We start from the raw sequence: 21,670 nt of genomic DNA on the forward strand, positions 1-21,670 counted from the left end.
ATTAATACATTGTAGAATAATTGTGAAGACATTAAAACTATGAAATAACACATATGGAATCATGTAGTAACCAAAAAAGTGTTAAACGCATTTCAATGAACAGGTGTGCCTTGTTAAAAGTTCATTTGTGGAATTTATTTCCTTCTTAATGTGTTTGAGCCAATCAGTTGTGTTGTGACAAGGTAGCGTTTCAAACTCATAAAAGAAACACCCTCCTCCTCCTCACGGCCATATTTGTCGTCAGTCAAAATAATTAGCCAAGCAAGTGAAGTTTGCAACGTAAGCCCCTCAGCCCTCGTTTTTAATGGAGTTTGCGAGTGTACAATTATGTTCACTTCTGGGCCTGAAATGCCCCATAATTCAATTTGCGATGATTGTACATCTGCTAAGAAAAGTCAGCCAAAACTTAAAACCTCAACATCAATATGGAGTCAACATACAAGTGTAAGTAAAAACAAATATAAATAAGCTAGAAATTGTGCCATTAATGCACATGACGGCCCAAACACGTCTCGTAAAATAAAGTTTTTGTTTGGTTAGTTTTTGGAAATTGTAGAACTAAAACATTTTCCATCTTCAAAAGTTCCAGCTAGGCAGGCTAACGTTAGCTAATTAATTTGCTCGCTATCATACAGTAGGTGTATATTAATAATTATGTATTTAATTTAAGTAGACATGCAATCATATAAAGCACCCACAAGATACCGTTGGCTGAAAACGAGGGACCAATTTTCAGGCATATACTCATTAGACATCATGATACATCATCAGAAGTGTCCACTTAATTTGAGGGCTGAGGGGAGAGGGTGTGTCTTAAGTGTTTGGAATGCAGCCCCAGAGTGACCTCTGCTGCAGAGGATACGTTCATTAGAGTTACCAGCCTCAGAAATTGCAGCCCAAATAAATGCTTCATGGAGTTCAAGTAACAGACACATCTCAACATCAACTGTTCAGAGGAGACTGCGTGAATCAGACCTTCATGGTCGAATTGCTGCAAAGAAACCCCTACTAAAGGACACCAAGAAGAAGAGGAGACTTGTTTGGACCAAGAAACACAAGCAATAGACATTAGACCTGTGGAAATCTGTCCTTTGTTCTGATGAGTTAAAATCTGAGATTTTTGGTTCCAACCGCCGTGTCTTTGTGAGGCGCAGAGTAGGTGAACAGATTATATTGTTTTTTGGTTACTACATGATTCCATATGTGTTATTTCATAGATTGATGTCTTCATTATTATTTTACAATGTAGAAAATAGTTTAAAAAAAGTTTGGACTGGTACTGTAAATATTAGAACGAGCAATGTTGTAGTGGCATTGACTAAAATACAGTATATGAAATGAGTAAACATTATTAAAGTGACCAGTGATTTCATGCCTATGTACATAGGGCAGCAGTCTCTAAGGTTCAGGGTTGAGTAAACAGGTGGTAGCCAGCTAGTGATGGCTATTTACAGTGGGGCAAAAAAGTATTTAGTCAGCCACCAATTGTGCAAGTTCTCCCACTTAAAAAGATGAGAGAGGCCTGTAATTTTCATCATAGGTACACTTCAACTATGACAGACAAAATGAGAAAAAAAATCCAGAAAATCACATTGTAGGATTTTTAATGAATTTATTTGCAAATTATGGTGGAAAATAAGTATTTGGTTAATAACAAAAGTTTATCTCAATACATTGTTATATACCCTTTGTTGGCAATGACAGAGGTCAAATGTTTTCTGTAAGTCTTCACAAGGTTTTCACACACTGTGCTGGTATTTTGGCCCATTCCTCCACGCAGATCTCCTCTAGAGCAGTGATGTTTTGGGGCTGTTGCTGGGCAACACGGACTTTCAACTCCCTCCAAAGATTTTCTATGAGGTTGAGATCTGGAGACTGGCTAGGCCACTCCAGGACCTTGAAATGCTTCTTACGAAGCCACTCCTTCGTTGCCCGGGCGGTGTGTTTGGGATCATTGTCATGCTGAAAGACCCAGCCACGTTTCATCTTCAATGCCCTTGCTGATGGAAGGAGGATTTCACTCAAAATCTCACGATACATGGCCCCATTCATTCTTTCCTTTACACGGATCAGTCGTCCTGCTCCCTTTGCAGAAAAACAGCCCCAAAGCATGATGTTTCCAACCCCATGCTTCACAGTAGGTATGGTGTTCTTTGGATGCAACTCAGCATTCTTTGTCCTCCAAACACGACGAGTTGAGTTTTTACCAAAAAGTTATATTTTGGTTTCATCTGACCATATGACATTCTCCCAATCTTCTTCTGGATCATCCAAATGCTATCTATCAAACTTCAGATGGGCCTGGGCATGTACTGGCACTGCAGGATTTGAGTCCTTGGCGGCGTAGTGTGTTACTGATGGTAGGCTTTGTTACTTTGGTCCCAGCTCTCTGCAGGTCATTCACTAGGTCCCCCCGTGTGGTTCTGGGATTTTTGCTCACCGTTCTTGTGATCATTTTGACCCCACGGGGTGAGATCTTGCGTGGAGCCCCAGATCGAGGGAGATTATCAGTGGTCTTGTATGTCTTCCATTTCCTAATAATTGCTCCCACAGTGGATTTCTTCAAACCAAGCTGCTTACCTATTGCAGATTCAGTCTTCCCAGCCTGGTGCAGGTCTACAATTTTGTTTCTGGTGTCCTTTGACAGCTCTTTGGTCTCTCTCATCTTTTTAAGTGGGCGAACTTGCACAATTGGTGGCTGACTAAATACTTTCTTGCCCCACTGTAAATGGGTTATGGCAAGGTGAATTATTTCCAACATTGAACAATGGAGACTTGGATGCAGCATAGCCATGCCCTCCATTAGTTCTCTGTTTTCACTCTCCTCTCTCTAGGGGAGCTGTAGGATGTGGCTCTGCAAGGAGACATGAGAGAGGCACAGTGGGAGGGTCTCAATACTCAGCTTCCACAACCTCAACCTGGGTGACTATCAATGAGGCAGCAATTTGACCATGAAGGCCTGCTTATTCATTAATCCATTGAATATATACACTGCTCAAAAAAATAAAGGGAACACTTAAACAACACAATGTAACTCCAAGTCAATCACACTTCTGTAAAATCAAACTGTCCACTTAGGAAGCAACACTGATTGAAAATTAATTTCACATGCTGTTTTGCAAATGGAATAGACAACAGGTGGAAATCATAGGCAATTAGCAAGACACTCCCAATAAAGGAGTGGTTCTGCAGGTGGTGACCACAGACCACTTTTCAGTTCCTATGCTTCCTGGCTGATGTTTTGGTCACTTTTGAATGCTGGCGGTGCTTTTACTCTAGTGGTAGCATGAGACGGAGTCTACAACCCACACAAGTGGCTCAGGTAGTGCAGCTCATCCAGGATGGCACATCAATGCGAGATGTGGCAAGAATGTTTGCTGTGTCTGTCAGCGTAGTGTCCAGAGCATGGAGGCGCTACCAGGAGACAGGCCAGTACATCAGGAGACGTGGAGGAGGCCGTAGGAGGGCAACAACCCAGCAGCAGGACCGCTACCTCCACCTTTGTGCAAGGAGGAGCAGGAGGAGCACTGCCAGAGCCCTGCAAAATGACCTCCAGCAGGCCACAAATGTGCATGTGTCTGCTCAAACGGTCAGTAACAGACTCCATGAGGGTGGTATGAGGGCCCGACGTCCACAGGTGGGGGTTGTGCTTACAGCCCAACACCGTGCAGGACGTTTGGCATTTGCCAGAGAACACCAAGATTGCCAAATTCGCCACTGGCGCCCTGTGCTCTTCACAGATGAAAGCAGGTTCACACTGAGCACGTGACAGACGTGACAGAGTCTGGAGACGCCGTGGAGAACGTTCTGCTGCCTGCAACATCCTCCAGCATGACCGGTTTGGCGGTGGGTCAGTCATGGTGTGGGGTGGCATTTCTTTGGGGGGCAGCACAGCCCTCCATATGCTCGCCAGAGGTAGCCTGACTGCCATTAGGTACCGAGATGAGATCCTCAGACCCCTTGTGAGACCATATGCTGGTGCGGTTGGCCCTGGGTTCCTCCTAATGCAAGACAATGCTAGACCTCATGTGGCTGGAGTGTGTCAGCAGTTCCTGCAAGAGGAAGGCATTGATGCTATGGACTGGCCCGCCCGTTCCCCAGACCTGAATCCAATTGAGCACATCTGGGACATCATGTCTCGCTCCATCCACCAACGCCACGTTGCACCACAGACTGTCCAGGAGTTGGCGGATGCTTTAGTCCAGGTCTGGGAGGAGATCCCTCAGGAGACCATCCGCCACCTCATCAGGAGCATGCCCAGGCGTTGTAGGGAGGTCATACAGGCACGTGGAGGCCACACACACTACTGAGCCTCATTTTGACTTGTTTTAAGGACATTACATCAAAGTTGGATCAGCCTGTAGTGTGGTTTTCCACTAATTTTGAGTGTGATTCCAAATCCAGACCTCCATGGGTTGATAAATTTGATTTCCATTGATAATTTTTGTGTGATTTTGTTGTCAGCACATTCAACTATGTAAAGAAAACTATTTAATAAGAATATTTCATTCATTCAGATCTAGGAGGTGTTATTTTAGTGTTCCCTTTATTTTTTTGAGCAGTGTATTATTTAAGGGGCCATCTTGTGTTTGACCCAGAGAACAGTACACTGTTACGGTTCTCATGAGTTTATTATAGGCCTATTGAGGTACTTTTACTGCTAAAGTAAAAACACAATGTAGTGTAATAATTCTGGTAATATTTCAAAACTTTTTAATTGGGAAAAGTTTTATAACATGTCTATCTATTTGGTGATCATGTTACACTATGCACTAATTTGAGGAAATTCAATGTAAAGACCAAGGGCTATGGGTGTGGTACAGACAGCCAGGTGATGTATTTGGGCAGGGCAGACCAGCACAGCACGTGATCAATAGCAATAGCCATACTATATTGAGAACACGGCCATCTTTGCCCTCGACTTGCATTTTTCCTTCTGGAGAAACATTTGCTCAGCCCTGCAATATTTCCCGAGGTCACTGCAGCCACACAGACGCTTCGGGGAGGAGGGTGCGCGCACGCGCCCTGAATGAGGAAGACTGCATTAGTATAGTAAGCTTATTGAGAACAACATGTGACAGACACTATTGCAATGCCGTTTCTGATGACACCGAGAAGTGTGTGCATAACCGATAACTGCAACCGTGGCAAACAAACGATCGCCTTCGCGTCGGCGCTATAAACCGAAGCTTTAAACATGACAGGAACGCAAACCGTTTGTTATGCATGAGGACCTGGAAAACGGCACATTATATTTTCTTTGAACGTGTACGGACGAATGTATCAATCCATGGCCTGCGGGGTACAGAAGAAGAATCGCTAAGTATTTAGCTACATTGTAGCAGTAGGTTATGATGTCAGGGCTTGAAACAGCGCATGGGGTTTATGATCGATTTAACTTCAGAAAACCCACCTTGCGTGCTTTTCCTCTATCCATAGCCTAATAAGAAACGCTCAATTAAACCAGCTGCAACACTTGAGAGGCTTGCAGATTTGTGGTAAATATCGTATATCCTAAACAGTAGCATATTGACTTTGAGATGTCATTTAACAGCCCACCAACGTCGGATAGTTGTATGCCTATGCTTAAAATGCACGTATTTCTTAACTGGGCACAAACCTCGAATGTCATGTAGCCTAGTAGACACATTTACCAAAATGCTACCAGGTTCTATTCAAATAACGGGAGAGACACTGTCGGGAGCTGAGATCAAGGATATTTGTGACAGCCTGAAAGAGAACAGTGTGAGGCTTCTGTCAATCAGGGGATGTCAGCTTTCGGACCGAGACTTTGGAAGGGTGTGTCGTGGTGTGGCGGAGTCCCACTCACTGGCGCAACTCAACATGAACCTCGGTGTGGTCTCCACCATCAACCGAACCAAGCATCTCGCAGATGCACTCAAGACAAACAGATCGATCCAGACCCTTTTGTAAGTAGCCTAGTAGATCACAATGAATAAGGTGTGTCGGTCTGACTGATTGATTGGTTGATGTTAGAGGTTGATATGGCTACTGTAGTCTATTAACTAATTGTAATCAGTATGGGTGCCTCAATTTGTGATCCAGTAAAAGCTGTCCAAGGCATTAAATGGGGGACCTGACCGCCAATTACCATGATTATGCACATGAGCATGAACTCAAGTTGATGTCAATTTAATGCTTTATCCAGATTGAAAGGTGAATGAATTGGCTGGTCTTCATTGGAACTGTTGTATTGACTGATATTCTGCATTTCTCTCTCCTCACATCTCTCCTATGCCACAGTCTCCATGGAAGCCCCCTCCTAGATGCAGGATTGGTCACCCTCAACACTGCATTGTCCACTCACCCTTCACTGGTGTCTCTGGACCTGGGGGACTGTATGCTGGGGGATGAGGCACTGCGGCTTATCTGTGCCATGCTGCCTCCGGATGGGGCCAAGTCAGGTACAGCCACTCCACACTGCTCTCACTGTTACTGGGCTGTCAGACTCTGAACCTGGCCTGCTGGGGGACAGTGGTTGGAAACAATAGGCTAGTGTAGAAGTCCTCTCTAAGTGCGTGTGTGGGTTAACACATTTTTTGATTATAGAAAATACAGTCCAGACAAATGTACAACTCATAAAAGGTTTATAGAACATTCATAAAGTTGTTATTGGACACGACATAGATCTGTCACAATTATCTTTTGCCGTCCTTTATGTAGCATGACATTTGCTTATGAGTGATTTCTGAAGCATCTATATAGGCCTTATAAAGGATTTTATGAAGGCATTATGTGTTAAACGTTGTAGTGTTAACAATTAGACTCAAGTTACATGATAATGGAGTATAATGCATATAATATATGGTTATATGCGGCTCTGCCGATGGTCATTTGATGGTGATGGACAGCCTGTCCCACAGGGCTTAGAGAGCTGACTCTTAGTGCGAACCCCAGCATTACAACGAAGGGATGGGCCCGCCTGGCCATCGCTGTGGCCCACAGCTCCCAGCTCCGAGTCCTCAACTTGGACTACAACCCCCTGGGTAAGAACCAATCACCAGGACACAAAACCAATTACTGTACTTTATATCGGTGAGTTTCTTAATATGGAATCAGCTTAAAAGGAATCAGATTCTTATTGACTTAACTGAGATGCAAATCTTTTTAACTTTGGATAATCAATATGAACTTCAAGCAAAATAACTTTTGTGTCATTATGTGTTATGGGACTTTTTCAGAGGTGAAACACTCCTGAGATACCAGAGACGTCCATTTTATGGGCCAGTTGCCTCCTGCATTACCATTTTTTATTTTATTTATTCAGGTGTGTCTCCATGACAACCCCCTGGCTTCTTGCACTACAGAGAAATAGGAAAGCAGGTCATTTTAGGAACATATTGTTTACAAAGGCAGCCCAATTCTGATTTGATTGGCCAAAAGACCAATTAGTGGAAAAAAGATCAGAATTGGGCTGCCTGTGTGAACGCAGTCATGTTGTCCCCATTTAAGTTTAGATTGCATTTTAGAGGGTACACGTGATACAGAATTATACGTCTATGGTTATTTTGGAGCAAGTATACAGGATAAAACGTTCAGATTTCATCCATCTGAAATATGGGTTGTCAATGACATTCCTAATTACTGGGGGGGTAGCCCCAATCAGGACTCAAATCTGAGTTTGGCTACTGCCAACCCAACACCTTAGCTGTTAAGCCATGAGATCTGAATCCCTCTATGATGTCGCTAGGTGTTGAGTTAAGGTGGTTACACTACCCCCTTTCTTCGGGAGAGCGTGTCCCTACTATTTTCTATACCGAGTCCCTCACGTGAACCGCCTCACGGGCACCATTTGATATATTGTAATAAACAATGAATTGATCTTAAATACATCTAAAACCAAAAGAATTATGTATTTGGTTCAAAACATTCTCTTAGAGCTAAACATCAACTGGAATTGTGCACAAAGGATGTGACCATTGAACACTTTGAAGAAGCGTAACTAGGAGTAACATAGGATGGTCAGTATCAGGGTCAAGTCATATTGACGACGATGGGGAGAGGTTCTGTATGTGTTGATGTCTTGCAGTAGCTAGCTCGCTAAATCCTCCCTTTCCTTAGCCATGGATGGAAATGTGGATTTGGACTTTGTTGCCCATGCGAGGAAGTTTGGCTAGCAAGCACTGTAGCTCGGCAGCCTTGGACAACACAAACTGAACGTGTACTGTATGACAGAGCCATAGACCGTTTTGCCAACATGAAAGAGAGCGTTCAACTAGACTACAAGTAGGTGTCAACGTTTTTTGTTATACTTGCGCATGCACACACAGATGGAAATCATTAGCATGGACAGCCACATGATATTTAGCAACATTTATTGGACAAAATAGTATTTGGCAGGGGCGCAACCTTCACTAGGGACGGGGGACGGGGGAGGGGACATATCCCCCCCAAAATTATGAAATTACATTTTTGTCCCTCCCAGTTTTATAATTGAAATGTAATACAAAACGAGGCAATGGTGTGCTTTAGGACCATGTGAAGGCCTCCGAACGGTCGGTCAGGCTGTTTGGAGTGTTTATCCAACTAGAATAAAAGAGAAAAAAAAGTTATGCCTCCCCCCATCCACTTCTAAAACCAAAGTTGCACCCCTGGTTTTTTGGTATCTTTAAGTTTGTTTTCAGTGTATTAAACTAAACATTTATAACCTTGTTGATTTGATGTTTAAATGGTGCTGGAATAGCGGAGGCAGTGCTCTTGTTGTCTTTGTGCTGACTTGCGGTAACTCTGTGGTTCTAAATCAGTAGTTGATTAGTAAACTGTCAAACATTAACATGCTTGACAATGCTGCAGGTGATATAACTGTTTGTTACACTAAATATTTTCTATTTTAATTTTCACCGGACAGATGTTTCTCTCCGGTTTTGTCACTGTGTCACTGTTTTCTTTTTGTTGTCACTGCCTTATTGTATATCACGGTGGTGTATGAACGAATAGGTTATAGAGCAAACAACACAATTATTACAACAAAGGTTGTAAAATAGCTTTTTTACCCAGTGATTTTACCCGCGCACCGCTTCTGCTGGTAATACGGTCATGTGCAGAAAAGAAAGACCTAGCAAAGCTTCAGCAGGCTCAAAACAAAGCAGCACGCCTTGCACTTAACTACACACACACACAACTAACATCAACAACATGCATGATAGTCTTTCTTGGTTTAGGAGAAATGTACTCTTTTTAACTTCTTATGGCTGGGGGCAGTATTGAGTAGCTTGGATGAATAAGGTGCCCAGAGGTGCCCACAGTAAACTGCCTGCTACTCAGTCCCAGTTGCTAATATATGCTTATTGTTTGGATTGAAAACACTCTGAAGTTTCTTAAACAGTTTGAATGATGTCTATGAGTATAACATAACTCATATGGCAGGCAAAAATCTGAGAAAAAATCCAACCAGGATGTGGGAAATCTGAGTTTGGTCATTTTTCCACTCATTCCCTATTGAAGATACAGTGGGATATTGGTGATGTTGCACTTCATAAAGCTTCCACTAGATGTCAACAGTCTTTAGAACCTGGTTTGATTTTTCTACTGTGAAGTGGGGCCGAATGAGAGGGGAATGAGTCAGAGGTCTGGCAGAATGCCTTGAGCTCGTGACGCTTGTTCACGTGAGAGCGAGCTCTGTTCCATCACAATTCTACAGACAAAGGAATTCTCCGGTTGGAACATTATTGAAGATTTATGTTTTAAACATCGTAAAGATTGATTCTATACATCGTTTGACATGTTTCTACGGACTGTAACGGAACTCTTTGACATTTCGTCTGCTCCTAGTGAACGCGCTTCGTGAGTTTGTTTTTGTTTACAAAAGTAGCTATTTGGATATAAATGGACATTATCGAACAAAACAAACATTTATTGTGGAACTGGGATTGCTAGGAGTGCATTCTGATGAAGATCATCAAAGGTAAGTGAATATTTCTAATGTTATTTTGGACTTCTGTTGACTGCACAATATAGCGGATATCTTTTTGGTTTGTTTGGTCTCATGGTTTGCTTTTTCCGTAAACCTTTTTTGAAATCTGACACAGCAGTTGTATTAAGGAGAAGTGTATCTAAAGTTCCACGTATCACACTTGTATTTTCATCAACATTTATAATGAGTATTTCTGTAAATTGATGTGGCTCTCTGCAAAATCACCAGATGTTTTTGGAACTACTGAACATAATACGTCAATGTATACTGAGATGTTTTGATATAAATATGAACTTTATCGAACAAAACATACATGTATTGTGTAACATGAAGTCCTATGAGTGTCATATGATGAAGATCGTCAAAGGTTAGTGATTCATTTTATCTTTATTTGTGCTTTTTGTGACTCTTCTCTTTGGCTGGAAAAATGGCTGTGTTTTTCTGTGACTTGGCTCTGACCTAACATAATCGTTTGTGGTGCTTTCGCCGTAAAGCCTATTTGAAATCGCACACTGTGGTGGGATTAACAAGAAGTGCATCTTTAAAATTGTGTGAAATACTTGTATGTCTGAGGAATTTTAATTATGAGATTTCTGTTTTGAATTTGGCGCCCTGCACTTTCACTGGCTGTTGTCATATCGATCCCGTTAGCGGGATCTCAGTCCTAAGAAGTTTTAAGAAACATTTTGTGTTGAAAATGCCTAACCACTTGTATAATCTATTTGCATACACTTCAAACAGATTTACATACCCCACCAGACATGCCACTGTGGGGTTATTTTATGGTACCCAAACCAAAAACATATTTAATGTGTCACTCAGTTATGTATAGAGCCATGTCATCCTGGAATGGTCTGCCACCAGAGTATACTCAGGCAAAAAGCAAGTTTAGCTTAAAATATCTAATTTAACTGTACTGTATATAACTGTGTGTGTGTGTGTGTGTGTGTGTGTGTGTATATATATATATATATATATATATATATATATATATATATATATACTGTATTTTAGTCAATGCCACTCCGACATTGCTCGTCCTAATATTTACAGTACCAGTCAAAAGTTTGGACACACCTACTCAGTCAAAATAAAGAAAAGCCCTTGAATATTTTCTACATTGAAGAATAATACTGAATACATAAACTATTAAATAACACATATGGAATCATGTAGTAACCAAAAAAGTGTAAAAACAAATCAAAATATATTTCACATTTGAGATTCTTCAAAGTAGCAACCCTTTGCCTTGATGACCGCTTTGCACACTCTTGGCATTCTCTCAACCAGCTTCATGATGTAGTCACCTGGAATGCATTTCAATTAAAAGGTGAGCCTTGTTAAAAGTTCATTTGTGTAATTTCTTTCCTCCTTAATGCGTTTGAGCCAATGTTTTTATTTTGAATTAAATCTAATATCTTATGTTGTTCTTGTCTATTTCTGTACTTTATCATGTATTTTTGTGTTTTATGTGGACCCCGGGAAGATTAGCTGATGCATGTGCATGGGTATCCTAATAAACTAATCGAAGCCATCCCACTTCTGACACCAATGTACGGAATACGGGACTCGAACCCGGCTCTAGCTACTGTCAACCCAACACCTTAGCCATTACGCCAAGATATCCAAACCCCTTCATGAGGTCTCTAGTTGTTGAGTTATGGTTGCTACAATAGGTATCATGTTGAAATGACGTGCATATGCCTGGTGAAGGTGAAAGCCGAAACATAGTGTATACTTCATCAGCTTCATCCTTTAGGAATAAATTAACTGATTATGCAATTACTAATCTGTGTCCGGTCCAAATCTGTCGTTCGGGGTCAATGACAACAAACACATCAATCAGCTTTCTGCAATGCTCAATTGGCAGACTCACCTTCTGAACTCACTCATGTTTTGGTTGTGTTGGGGTTCCAGGGGACCAGATTGCAGGTATGCTAGCAGTGGCTGTGGCGTCCAGCAGAACTCTGGAGGTGTTGGATCTGGAGGGAACAGGACTCTCAAATCAGTCAGCACAGGTCTGTAACATCAACATCACCACCACCAGAGCAACGTCATCAGCACCACAGAGTGTGAAAAACATTTTACAAAGACAGTGAGAAGACATCTGATGTAGTTTCATTATGAGTTAAAACTCAATCTATTGGGGGAGGTATACTCTTCTTTTTTTTTTCTCACTATAAATGATCTAGTTTACGTTCCTCATTACCTAATTAATGTTCAATGACCCTTAAATGTGGCGCCAATTTCCAGCAATACTCAGCAATACTCATGCCAATCATCAGTTAAAATATATCGTTTTTGATGGACTTTCATTTATTTTCATAAATGTTAAGCAGTTAGCTTTTTACCTACCCTCTTATAATCCCTTTAAAAAATTACCTTTAATGTGAACATTTACATTTTGCCATCCCACTTATTTTGTAGATTTAACTGTGAGTTACATCCACTAATTGAGGCCGCTGCATATTAAATCACCCAATTGAACAGTTGTCATAGCAGAGACCTCTTCTTATGTTGGTCTAATTTTGAAGTCAGTCCACTTTCTACGGAGATGAAGCCAGAGGTCCCTCCCCTCCAACCTGCACCTCCAATGGGTTTTGAGAAGGAGGCGAGGAGAGAGAACGCGAGGAGTATGCAATCGAGATTTGCCCCATGTCTCCCTCTCACATTCTCACTGTTATTGACCCATGACCCTGAATCTCATTTGCAGTGTAGGTGTGCTTACTCCCAGCTGTGGGAAGATACTCTTCTCCCACAAAGCACTTCACCAGCTGTGGCCTATTGAAAAGTGCTCAAGGCTTATGTACGTTTAGTGCTATCTGGAATCTTTGGGACGTCCCTACCCTAAACCATTTTACTTTTCAACTTCGATGGTGTAGGGAAATCCCAAGGATCTCGGATAGCAAGTACCCTTACGGACAACTTATCCATTTCACAATGTTTAATTTGTTTTCTACCTAGTCCCTCTCCAGTTTAAAGCTAGCTGATTTATAAAGAGACTGGCTTTACATGTAAATCCACACTAAGAAAAAACATTTGTACACAGCTTTTTAGACCAATTCTGTGTATCCGAGCAAATAAATACATATACGTATTGACATTGAAGCAGTGACGTGCAGGCAGGGTAGTGAGTGAGGGCAGGCAGGGTATTGAGTGAGGGCAGGCAGGGTAGTGAGTGAGGGCAGGCAGGGTAGTGAGGGCAGGCGGGAAGGCAGGGTAGTGAGGGCAGGCGGGAAGGCAGGGTAGTGAGGGCGGGCGGGAAGGCAGGGTAGTGAGGGCGGGCAGGCAGGCAGGGTAGTGAGGGCGGGCAGGCAGGCAGGCAGGGTAGTGAGGGCGGGCAGGCAGGCAGGGTAGTGAGGGTAGTGAGGGCGGGCGGGCAGGCAGGGTAGTGAGGGCGGGCGGGCAGGCAGGGTAGTGAGGGCGGGCGGGCAGGCAGGGTAGTGAGGGCGGTCGGGCAGGCAGGGTAGTGAGGGCGGGCGGGCGGGCAGGCAGGGTAGTGAGGGCGGTCGGGCAGGCAGGGTAGTGAGGGCGGTCGGGCAGGGTAGTGAGGGCAGGCAGGGTAGTGAGGCAGTGCTTACTCTGTGATCATCTAATCAAAAAAAGCAGTTTTGTTTCTCCTTTATTTAACTAGGCAAGTCAGTTAAGAACAAATTCTTATTTTCAATGATGGCCTAGGAACAGTGGGTTAACTGCCTTGTTCAGGGGCAGAACAACATATCTTATCACAGCTCGGGGATTCGATCTTGCAACCTTTCGCTCTAAAGCTCTAACCACTAGGCTACCTACCACCCAATGAAAAGCCAAATGGAAAAATACAAATATATACAAATATGATCATTCTTTTTTTTTTTTGTTATCTCATGATTTTTTTCAATGATTCTGGTGGTTTTTATGCTCAAAATCTCAGGAAAGGCACCAGGGTATTCATGCCTTCCTTTCCAGCCATTCAAATGGTTTATGCCACAGCCGTTCCTGACTCCAGTCACCGTTAATGGATAGGGTCAGCACACTGCTTTACCTAGCTTGAAGTAGCTTAACTCTTCGAACACACCGACAGCGTTATGACATTTTGGTACACCAGAATTGCATTCATTTCCAATGAAACACTGCGTTTGCCTTGCAGCGTTTCAGAGGCAGTTGCAGTGTTTTCAGTGTGGTCCAGCTGCATACTATTTTGTGCAATGACACTGTCAGTGTGTTCGAAGCACAATTTGTTGCATTGAGACGATTTCATATTTTGTGCATGCATATTGTATTGTCTTAACATGTTGTGTGGGTATCGCCTAACGCATTGATCACACTGACAGCGTCATTGCTCAAAAAGGTACGCAGCATCATTTGGATATGTATGCAACAAAAGTTCAACATTCACCTTCTGTTACCATTTATACCAAGCCGTCTACGCGTACAGTTTGACACATACGTTCGATAAATCCAACCTATGCACCACACCGAACGCCCTGCCTCCGCAACGCAATGCTGCAAGGCAAACGCAGCGTTTCATTGGAAATGAATGTAATTCTGGTGTACCAAAATGCCATAACGCTGTTTGTGTGTAAAAAGCGTATGCTGTGCACATTTGTGCGTGTCTACAAAGTTTGGCGCTTGCATCCCTTGAACTGAACCAAACCGCTAGCTGGCTGGCAAAAACAACCTGAACACACGGTTTGGAGGGTTCGAAGAGTGGAACGTCTACAATAGTGAAAGTTAAGACCAGACAGAGGCAGCATTCAGGAGCTCTAGTGACAAAACGTGACATGACAGGCAACTTTGCTAGCTGTTGGGTAGGCAAACAGTGAGTACTGGACTGTCCACTTATCTGAAACGTCATTACCAATTAATACTTTTTACCCAGGCTTTTACACATCTGAGACATTTACTTTTGCATTGTGGATAATGGGAATGGGAATGACTTCTTGTGTCAGTGTGAAAATGGAATGGGTATGCGTCTGCTGTGACTTCTACAATGCTGTCACAGGTTCACCAGACTAATGGACATACTTTATAAGTAAAGGTAGGCCAAAATGCATTTTCCTTTGCAATTTGTCGGTTATGTTACTGTTGAATCTCTTTGCGTCAGGTAGTCTAGTGGTTAAGAGTGTTGGGCCAGTAACCAGAAGGTTGCTGGTTAGAATCCCCGAGCCGACTGGGTGAAAGAAATCTGCCAAAATGTCCTTGAGCAAGGTACTTAACCCTAATTGCGCCTTCTATAAGTCACTATAGATAAGAGCTTCTGCTAAATGAAAAAAAGTTACAAAATGTACAATGCATTTAATTTATCAAGCTAAAATAGTTTTGATGAGACTTTTTTTTTATGTTTAGAACTGCATTTTTCAGCCATTTCGATTGTTAAGAACATTTTGTTAGAACCTTATTATATATACACTTCTGTTGAAAAGTTTGGGGTCACTTAGAAATGGCCTTGTTTTTGAAAGAAAAGCACTTTTTTTTGTCCATTAAAATAACATCAAATTGATCAGAAATACAGTTTTGACATTGTTAATGTTGTAAATGACTATTGTAGCTGGAAAAGGCAGATTTTTAATGGAAAATCTACATAGGCGTACAGAGGACCATTTATCAGCAACCATCACACCTGTGTTCCAATGGCACGTTGGTTTATCTAATCCAAGTTTATCATTTAAAAAGGCTAATTGATCATTAGAAAACCCTTTTGCAATTATGTTAGCACAGATGAAAACTGTTATTCTGATTAAAGAAGCAATAAAGCTGGCCTTCTTTAGACTAGTTGAGTATCTGGAGCATCAGCATTTGTGGGTTCGATTACAGGCTCAAAATGGCCAGAAACAAATAACTTTCTTCTGAAACTCGTCAGTCTATTCTTGTTCTGAGAAATGAAGTGTTAGTTGTGCAGAGGTGAGAACGGAGTAAGGCGCAGGACACAGAATTTAGTAAAATAACAAACTTTACTCAGGAAAATAATCAGGAAAAAATAAATCCACGCAGGGATCACAAACCCTAACACAAACCAGGAACAATCACGCACAAAACATAATGAGAACCAGAGGGTTAAATAGGGAAATAATAATAACTTAATGGGAACCAGGTGTGTACACTCAAGACATAACACATGGAAAACATTGATCGGTAGAAGCTAGAAAGCCGGTGATGACGAGCACCGAACGCCACCCGAACAAGGAGAGGCACCAACTTCAGCGGAATTCGTGACAGTACACCCCCCGGCTCCAGCAGCGCGACGACCCGGAGGACGAGGCGCAGGGCAATCTGGGTGGAGACGATGAAATTCCTGTAGTAAGAAAGGGTCCAGGATGTCCTCCACCAGGATGTCCTAACCTAGTACACACTGAAACGGAGACAGGTTAGTGGAGGAGTGGCGGAGGGAGTTTTGGGCCATCTCTGCCCAGGGGATGAAAGCTGACCACACCCCCTGCCGGTCCTGGCAATAAGACAACAGAACCCTACCCACATCCTGGTTAACTCTCTCCACCTGCCCATTCCTTTCGGGGTGAAACCCTGAGGTCAGGCTGACCGAGACCCCCAGACGTTCCATGAATGCCCTCCAGACCCTTGATGTGAACTGGGAACCCCGATCAGACACTGTATCCTCAGGCACCCCATAGTGCCGGAAGACGTGTGTAAACAGGGCCTCCACAGTCTGTAGGGCCGTAGGGAGACCGGGCAAAGGAATGAGATGGCAGGACTTAGAAAACCGATCCACAACAACCAGAATCGTGGTGTTTCCTTGTGACGGAGGGAGATCCGTTACGAAATCCACAGATCGGTGTGACCACGACCGTTGTGGAACGGGTAGGGGTTGTAATTTCCCTCTGGGGAGGTGTCTAGGTGCCTTGCATTGGGCGCACACCGAGCAAGAGGAAACACATCCTCAGCTAAAGTGGGCCACCAGTACTTCACGCTAAGACAGCGCACTGCCCGACCGATGCCAGGATGGCCAGAGGAAGGTGACGTATGAGCCCAACAGATCAATCGATCACGAACATCAGACGGAACGTACTTACGTCCAACCGGACACTGGGTGGGAGTGTGCTCTGCACGTAACGCCCGCGCGATGTCCGTGTCAACCTCCCATACCACCGGTGCCATCAGGCAAGAAGCTGGAAGTATGGGAGTGGGATCCGTGGACCGCTCCGCTTCTCTGGCCCACCTTGCCTGGCGAGGATTCATTCTCCTCGCCGCACGGATGTACTCCAGATTGCGGTGGTCAGTCCAAATGAGAATGTTTATCCCCCTCAAGCCAATGCCTCCATGCTTTCAGAGCCCCGACAACAGCCAACAGCTCCCGGTCCCCCACATCATAGTTACGCTCCGCCGGGCTGAGCTTCTTCGAAAAGAACGCACAGGGGTGGAGTTTTTGTGGCGTACCCGAGCGCTGAGACAGCACAGCTCCTATCCCAGCCTCGGACGCGTCCACCTCTACTATGAACGCTAAGGAGGGATCAGGATGAGCCAACACAGAAGCCGAGGTAAACAGAGACTTCAGGCGACCAAAAGCCCTGTCCGCCCCAGCTGACCACTGCAGTCGCACCGGTCCCCCCTACCTGACCAAAGCCCCGGATAAACCTCCGGTAGTAGTTGGCAAACCCTAAGAACCGCTGCATGAAACATGTCTGTACTGTTTTGCTGCCTTGTCTGGCAGCAAAACAGTACATTGCCTAATTTACTGCCTTTAATTTTAAAAAACAAAGCTGATATGGCTATCTTGCTTAAACAAATATCAATTGTCAGTAGAAATCATATGTACAAGCTATGGCACAAGCATTGGCTGCACTCACAATACCATCTGCTAACCATGTGGATGTGACCAATAAAATTGGATTTGATATGGCATAAAGGGACGACTAGCAGATAAGAGGCAATCCGTCATTTTCAATTAAGACAATGAGCGAGCTCGGACGGACGTAGTCAATGTAACTATTTGTTCAGCCCTTTTGAAATGTACAGCAACAGAATTCATAACATGGGGCCATTCGTACAGTATTCTCCTTTTTCACCAAGTCAGAACAGTAGGATAAATAAAGGGGGCATATAAGCAGACAATGAAAGCTCTTACAATATTCAATGTTTAAAACAGGCTATAAGTTACATGTGCACCACCAAGTCAGAACAGTAGGCTAAGTTAGGGTCCCTTTCCCCCTCATATTATTAGGGTGAGGCACATGTGTAGTAAGCTGTTACTGGCCCAACATACACTTAGTATTACTTTCTTAGCTACAGTATACATATCTCCCTGGCATATTACACCATTATGCAGCAGCATACAATACATTTTTGGACTCAACTTGTTATGCTGTGCTCACTTGTGGCACGGCGGTCCTTCATGGGCTAATTTTGTCATCGAAGTCTGGCATTCTCTGGATTTTTGGTGCTTTCAAGACAACTGGGAACTGAAAAAAACATCATGGCGTCAGTGATCTTCTTCATGTCGGAGCTCTAGAAAGAGGCCCGAGTTCCCGGTAGAAGTTATGCTGGATTGACAGCATGGCCAATGTATTCAACCTTTTCTGTCACATGGTGTTGAATGTTTGTCCTTTTAAGAGACCCTTGAACCCAGACTTTTAAAAACACCCACTCCACTGAATAGCAGACTAGTGATTGCTTTGCAATGCTTGCAGTTAGCCACTGATTCCTTCCAAACCACTCCTTTCCAACTTTTGTAATGTTCTTGTCCAATGGCCGATGAGCACCGATACGTTTTATCTATAATTTCTCTTCATATGACAAAGATTGAAAAGGATTTGCCAGTAGATTGTCGACTTGATTCATGATGACTTCTAGCTTGTCCAATTAAAGCTCATGTAGATATGAAATTACGTCAAATCATGTTATCTGTGGCCAATGACCTTGAACCTTCTTGGATGGCCACTTCTAATGTCACTCAATGGTAGCACCCAAGGGTCTTGAATTTTTTTTTACCTCTACCCGTAGATTTTACGGTGCAGTAGTCTCATTACCAACCCCTACGCTCCGTATTTTCGGCTGGCTGCCCCACCTCCACAGAAAGCACTAGCTAGGCTGAAACACCTGCATTTTTGGAGCTGCCTTACTCAAGAAAGCAAGAAAGAGACAATGTTTGTATGCAGCTTAATTTCGACATTGTTTGGAAACTGATATGTGACATGTATTAATGCCAAAATAACATGCACCTACCCTGCATGACGTGTCCCACTGGCCACCAATCAGTTGTAACTGTGGATGCTACATTGATGTACTATATGGCTGAGTTGAGCAGTGTGTCATTCTGTCAGATTTGCAATATGCCGTCATCGCTTGTTTATTTTGGCTACATTGGCATTTACATTTGGTGAAAATTGTTTGTCAATTTCGGGTTAATAGCCTATGCCACTGGTTGTTGGAGCTCCGTTGTATGGTGAACATGGGCTTCATCAAGGTTTATTTGTGAGTAAATCTTGCTTTGTTAATAGCCAGTGCTTACCTCGCCACCGATCCACCTCACTGGATTGAAGTGACTTGTTACGTGCTGAAGTAATTCAAGAAAAACAAACCACTTAAATGTAAGTTCATAACCTGGAATATCAATCCCCACTGGCAAGCAGAACTACCTACACCTACAAACCCATCAGGTTTTCTTATCAACCCCTACTGTAGCCTGTCTGTGCTTCATGACAATCTCCCTCCCCTGTACCTTCAGGTCTTCCTCGAAATGGTGGAGAACTACCCCACCTGTCTGCGCGTGCTGGTCCTGGCTGAGAACGCCATCAGCCCCGAGCTGCAGCAGCAGATTTCCGACCTGCTCTCCGAGGGAGAGGAGGACGACGACAAGGAGGGCGAGGCACGAGGCAGCGCTGCCATCCCCACCAGGGAGAAAACGGCTTGGATCCCCCACAGCAGTAAGGGCTGACCTGGCCAACCAAAATGCTCTCCTTCCCTGTCCCATCTTAGTCATATTCTAGACAGGACAGTTCCACTGTGGCGCTCTGTTCTGGAGTCTTGCAGATTTATAAAGAAATAATAAGCGTCTGTAAACCTGAAACATCGGTGTAGGTGATGACCTCAAAATGATGACTCAATCAATCTGTAGAATTGGGGGGGACAACAACCTAATCCATTAGCTTAAGAATGAGGCGTGGTCAGATCTGTGTGTGCTTTGGCCAACTTGCTCGTTGTCATCCCTTACAAGGACAAAGGAGTTGGCTAAAGCACGAACAGAGCTAGCAACCAGGCTAGTTGTAGAAGTCCTAAACTCGTTTCCGTTGTCTCTGCCCTTTGCAGACTCCCACCCCCAGATGGTCCTGCTGACGTCAGGTCTAGGTGAGAGCCTACTGGCTGAGACTGAGATGTGATTCCACAGCCTTCCTACCTTCTTTTCTTTTTACCTCTTTTCTTTCTGATAGTATGTACGCAATAGTTGCAGCATCACCTGGTAGTGTGCAATATATCACACTTTTTGCATGACCTGTAGCAACAGAATACGTTTTGGAGCAGGCACAAAATCCTTCACACACACACACACACACACCAAGTGTCTTATAGGGAATTATTTATTTTAATTATGTACAGTCTATTTACAGTTCCTATTTAAAGGTTTATGTAAGCAATGAAAGTCTGTTGATAGATCGACTAGATAGGATTGTTGTGATGGTCTGATGTGATGTCAGAATAAATCTGTTTACATCTTCTTAAAGACATTTGGATTCTTAAGTTATTTCCTGATTGGAATAGCCTACTTATGAATGCAATTAACACATTGGCATGACCATTCCTGTATAGCACTGAACCCGTAGCTCACTGAAAACTGTTTTTCCTTGGACCTAAATGGCCTTTTCTCTCCACTGAATGCTATACTAATGCCTCATATAAACACGATTTTGATATGGAATAGCCACAGGATGTTTCTGGGATCAGCACTTAAACTTCACATACAGAACATCGGAATTGAATGTAACGAGCATGAGAGCTTATATTGTAAATCAGCAAAAATCACACCATGACAATGCAGCAGTGTTATCATTCCTCGCCCCATATAATACATTGACCCCATCCTCATCATCCCCACAGCCAAAGTGGTGCTTACTAGGACAGCCATTATCCCCATCAAATCCCCTTGTTTGAGCCCCTTGTGCCTACATGTATTTCTAGCCTGGCCCATATCGTTATGATATTCGAGGTTTCTTGCAAACCTTCACATCAATACATCTTACTGTCTCTCTCCAGTGTGTTTGGTGACGTTATGGACATAGTACTAACTTTAACTACGTTATTATGACATTCTATAGGAGACTTATCATTGCTATATGAACGCATCTGTTTTCTTTGTGATGTTTTGGACGGAGGGTACAACGTCAAGGTTAAGGCATGAAGGCTTCGAAGATACAGAATCTCTGCATGAAAGAGAAATAGAAAGCGGGAATTAGCGGCCATTCATTTCGATGCACGTTGCAGAACAGCACATTCTCATGTAAGCGTAAATCCATCACTCTCCACAACTCTCATTCAGTTTGGTTGGTAATCAATTCCCAAGGACTCTTATCTTATCTATCACTGATCTACCGAGTAATCTAGTGAGACAGGTTTCTGATGTTGGGTAGCATAAATACAAAGCATTCCATTCCCGTAGGACAGCTAAATAATGAGTGGAAACAGATATCCATAATTAATGGACATCTCGGATCAATTTCCCAAGTTGCTAAGTGATCAGGACAAACAGACTGTTTTCCAGTGTATCACTCACTATACGCAACCCCTCGCTGGACATGTGCTCAGAGGGCCCAA

General features: G+C 43.3%; 1 protein-coding gene across 2 annotated transcripts; it reads left to right on the forward strand.

Annotated features, from left to right (window-relative positions):
• The first annotated feature begins 4,932 nt into the window (after positions 1-4,932).
• On the forward strand, positions 4,933-20,582 carry LOC139381767 (leucine-rich repeat-containing protein 73-like). 2 transcript variants are annotated; one of them, XM_071125517.1, is made up of 6 exons: positions 4,933-5,930; positions 6,265-6,425; positions 6,873-7,007; positions 11,852-11,952; positions 19,590-19,788; positions 20,171-20,582. In XM_071125517.1, exons 1-6 carry the CDS (start codon positions 5,626-5,628, stop codon positions 20,239-20,241), a joined length of 972 nt encoding a protein of 323 aa, XP_070981618.1. In that variant the 5' UTR covers positions 4,933-5,625; the 3' UTR covers positions 20,242-20,582. The 2 variants fall into 2 exon arrangements, with proteins under 2 accessions (XP_070981618.1, XP_070981619.1); XM_071125518.1 differs by having other exon boundaries at positions 6,885-7,007.
• The last annotated feature ends 1,088 nt before the right edge of the window (positions 20,583-21,670 follow it).

This window comes from Oncorhynchus clarkii, chromosome 23 (assembly GCF_045791955.1).
Source record: "Oncorhynchus clarkii lewisi isolate Uvic-CL-2024 chromosome 23, UVic_Ocla_1.0, whole genome shotgun sequence".
NCBI lineage: Eukaryota > Metazoa > Chordata > Actinopteri > Salmoniformes > Salmonidae > Oncorhynchus > Oncorhynchus clarkii.

What these genes read in the sequence shown, in the direction of transcription:
- LOC139381767 (XM_071125517.1), top strand. Translation starts at nt 5,626, where the DNA reads ATGTCATGTAGCCTAGTAGACACATTTACCAAAATGCTACCAGGTTCT. An exon ending in AGATCGATCCAGACCCTTTT is followed by an intron (nt 5,931 to 6,264) that starts GTAAGTAGCCTA and finishes CCTATGCCACAG; the next exon opens with TCTCCATGGAAGCCCCCTCC. An exon ending in CTTGGACTACAACCCCCTGG is followed by an intron (nt 7,008 to 11,851) that starts GTAAGAACCAAT and finishes TTGGGGTTCCAG; the next exon opens with GGGACCAGATTGCAGGTATG.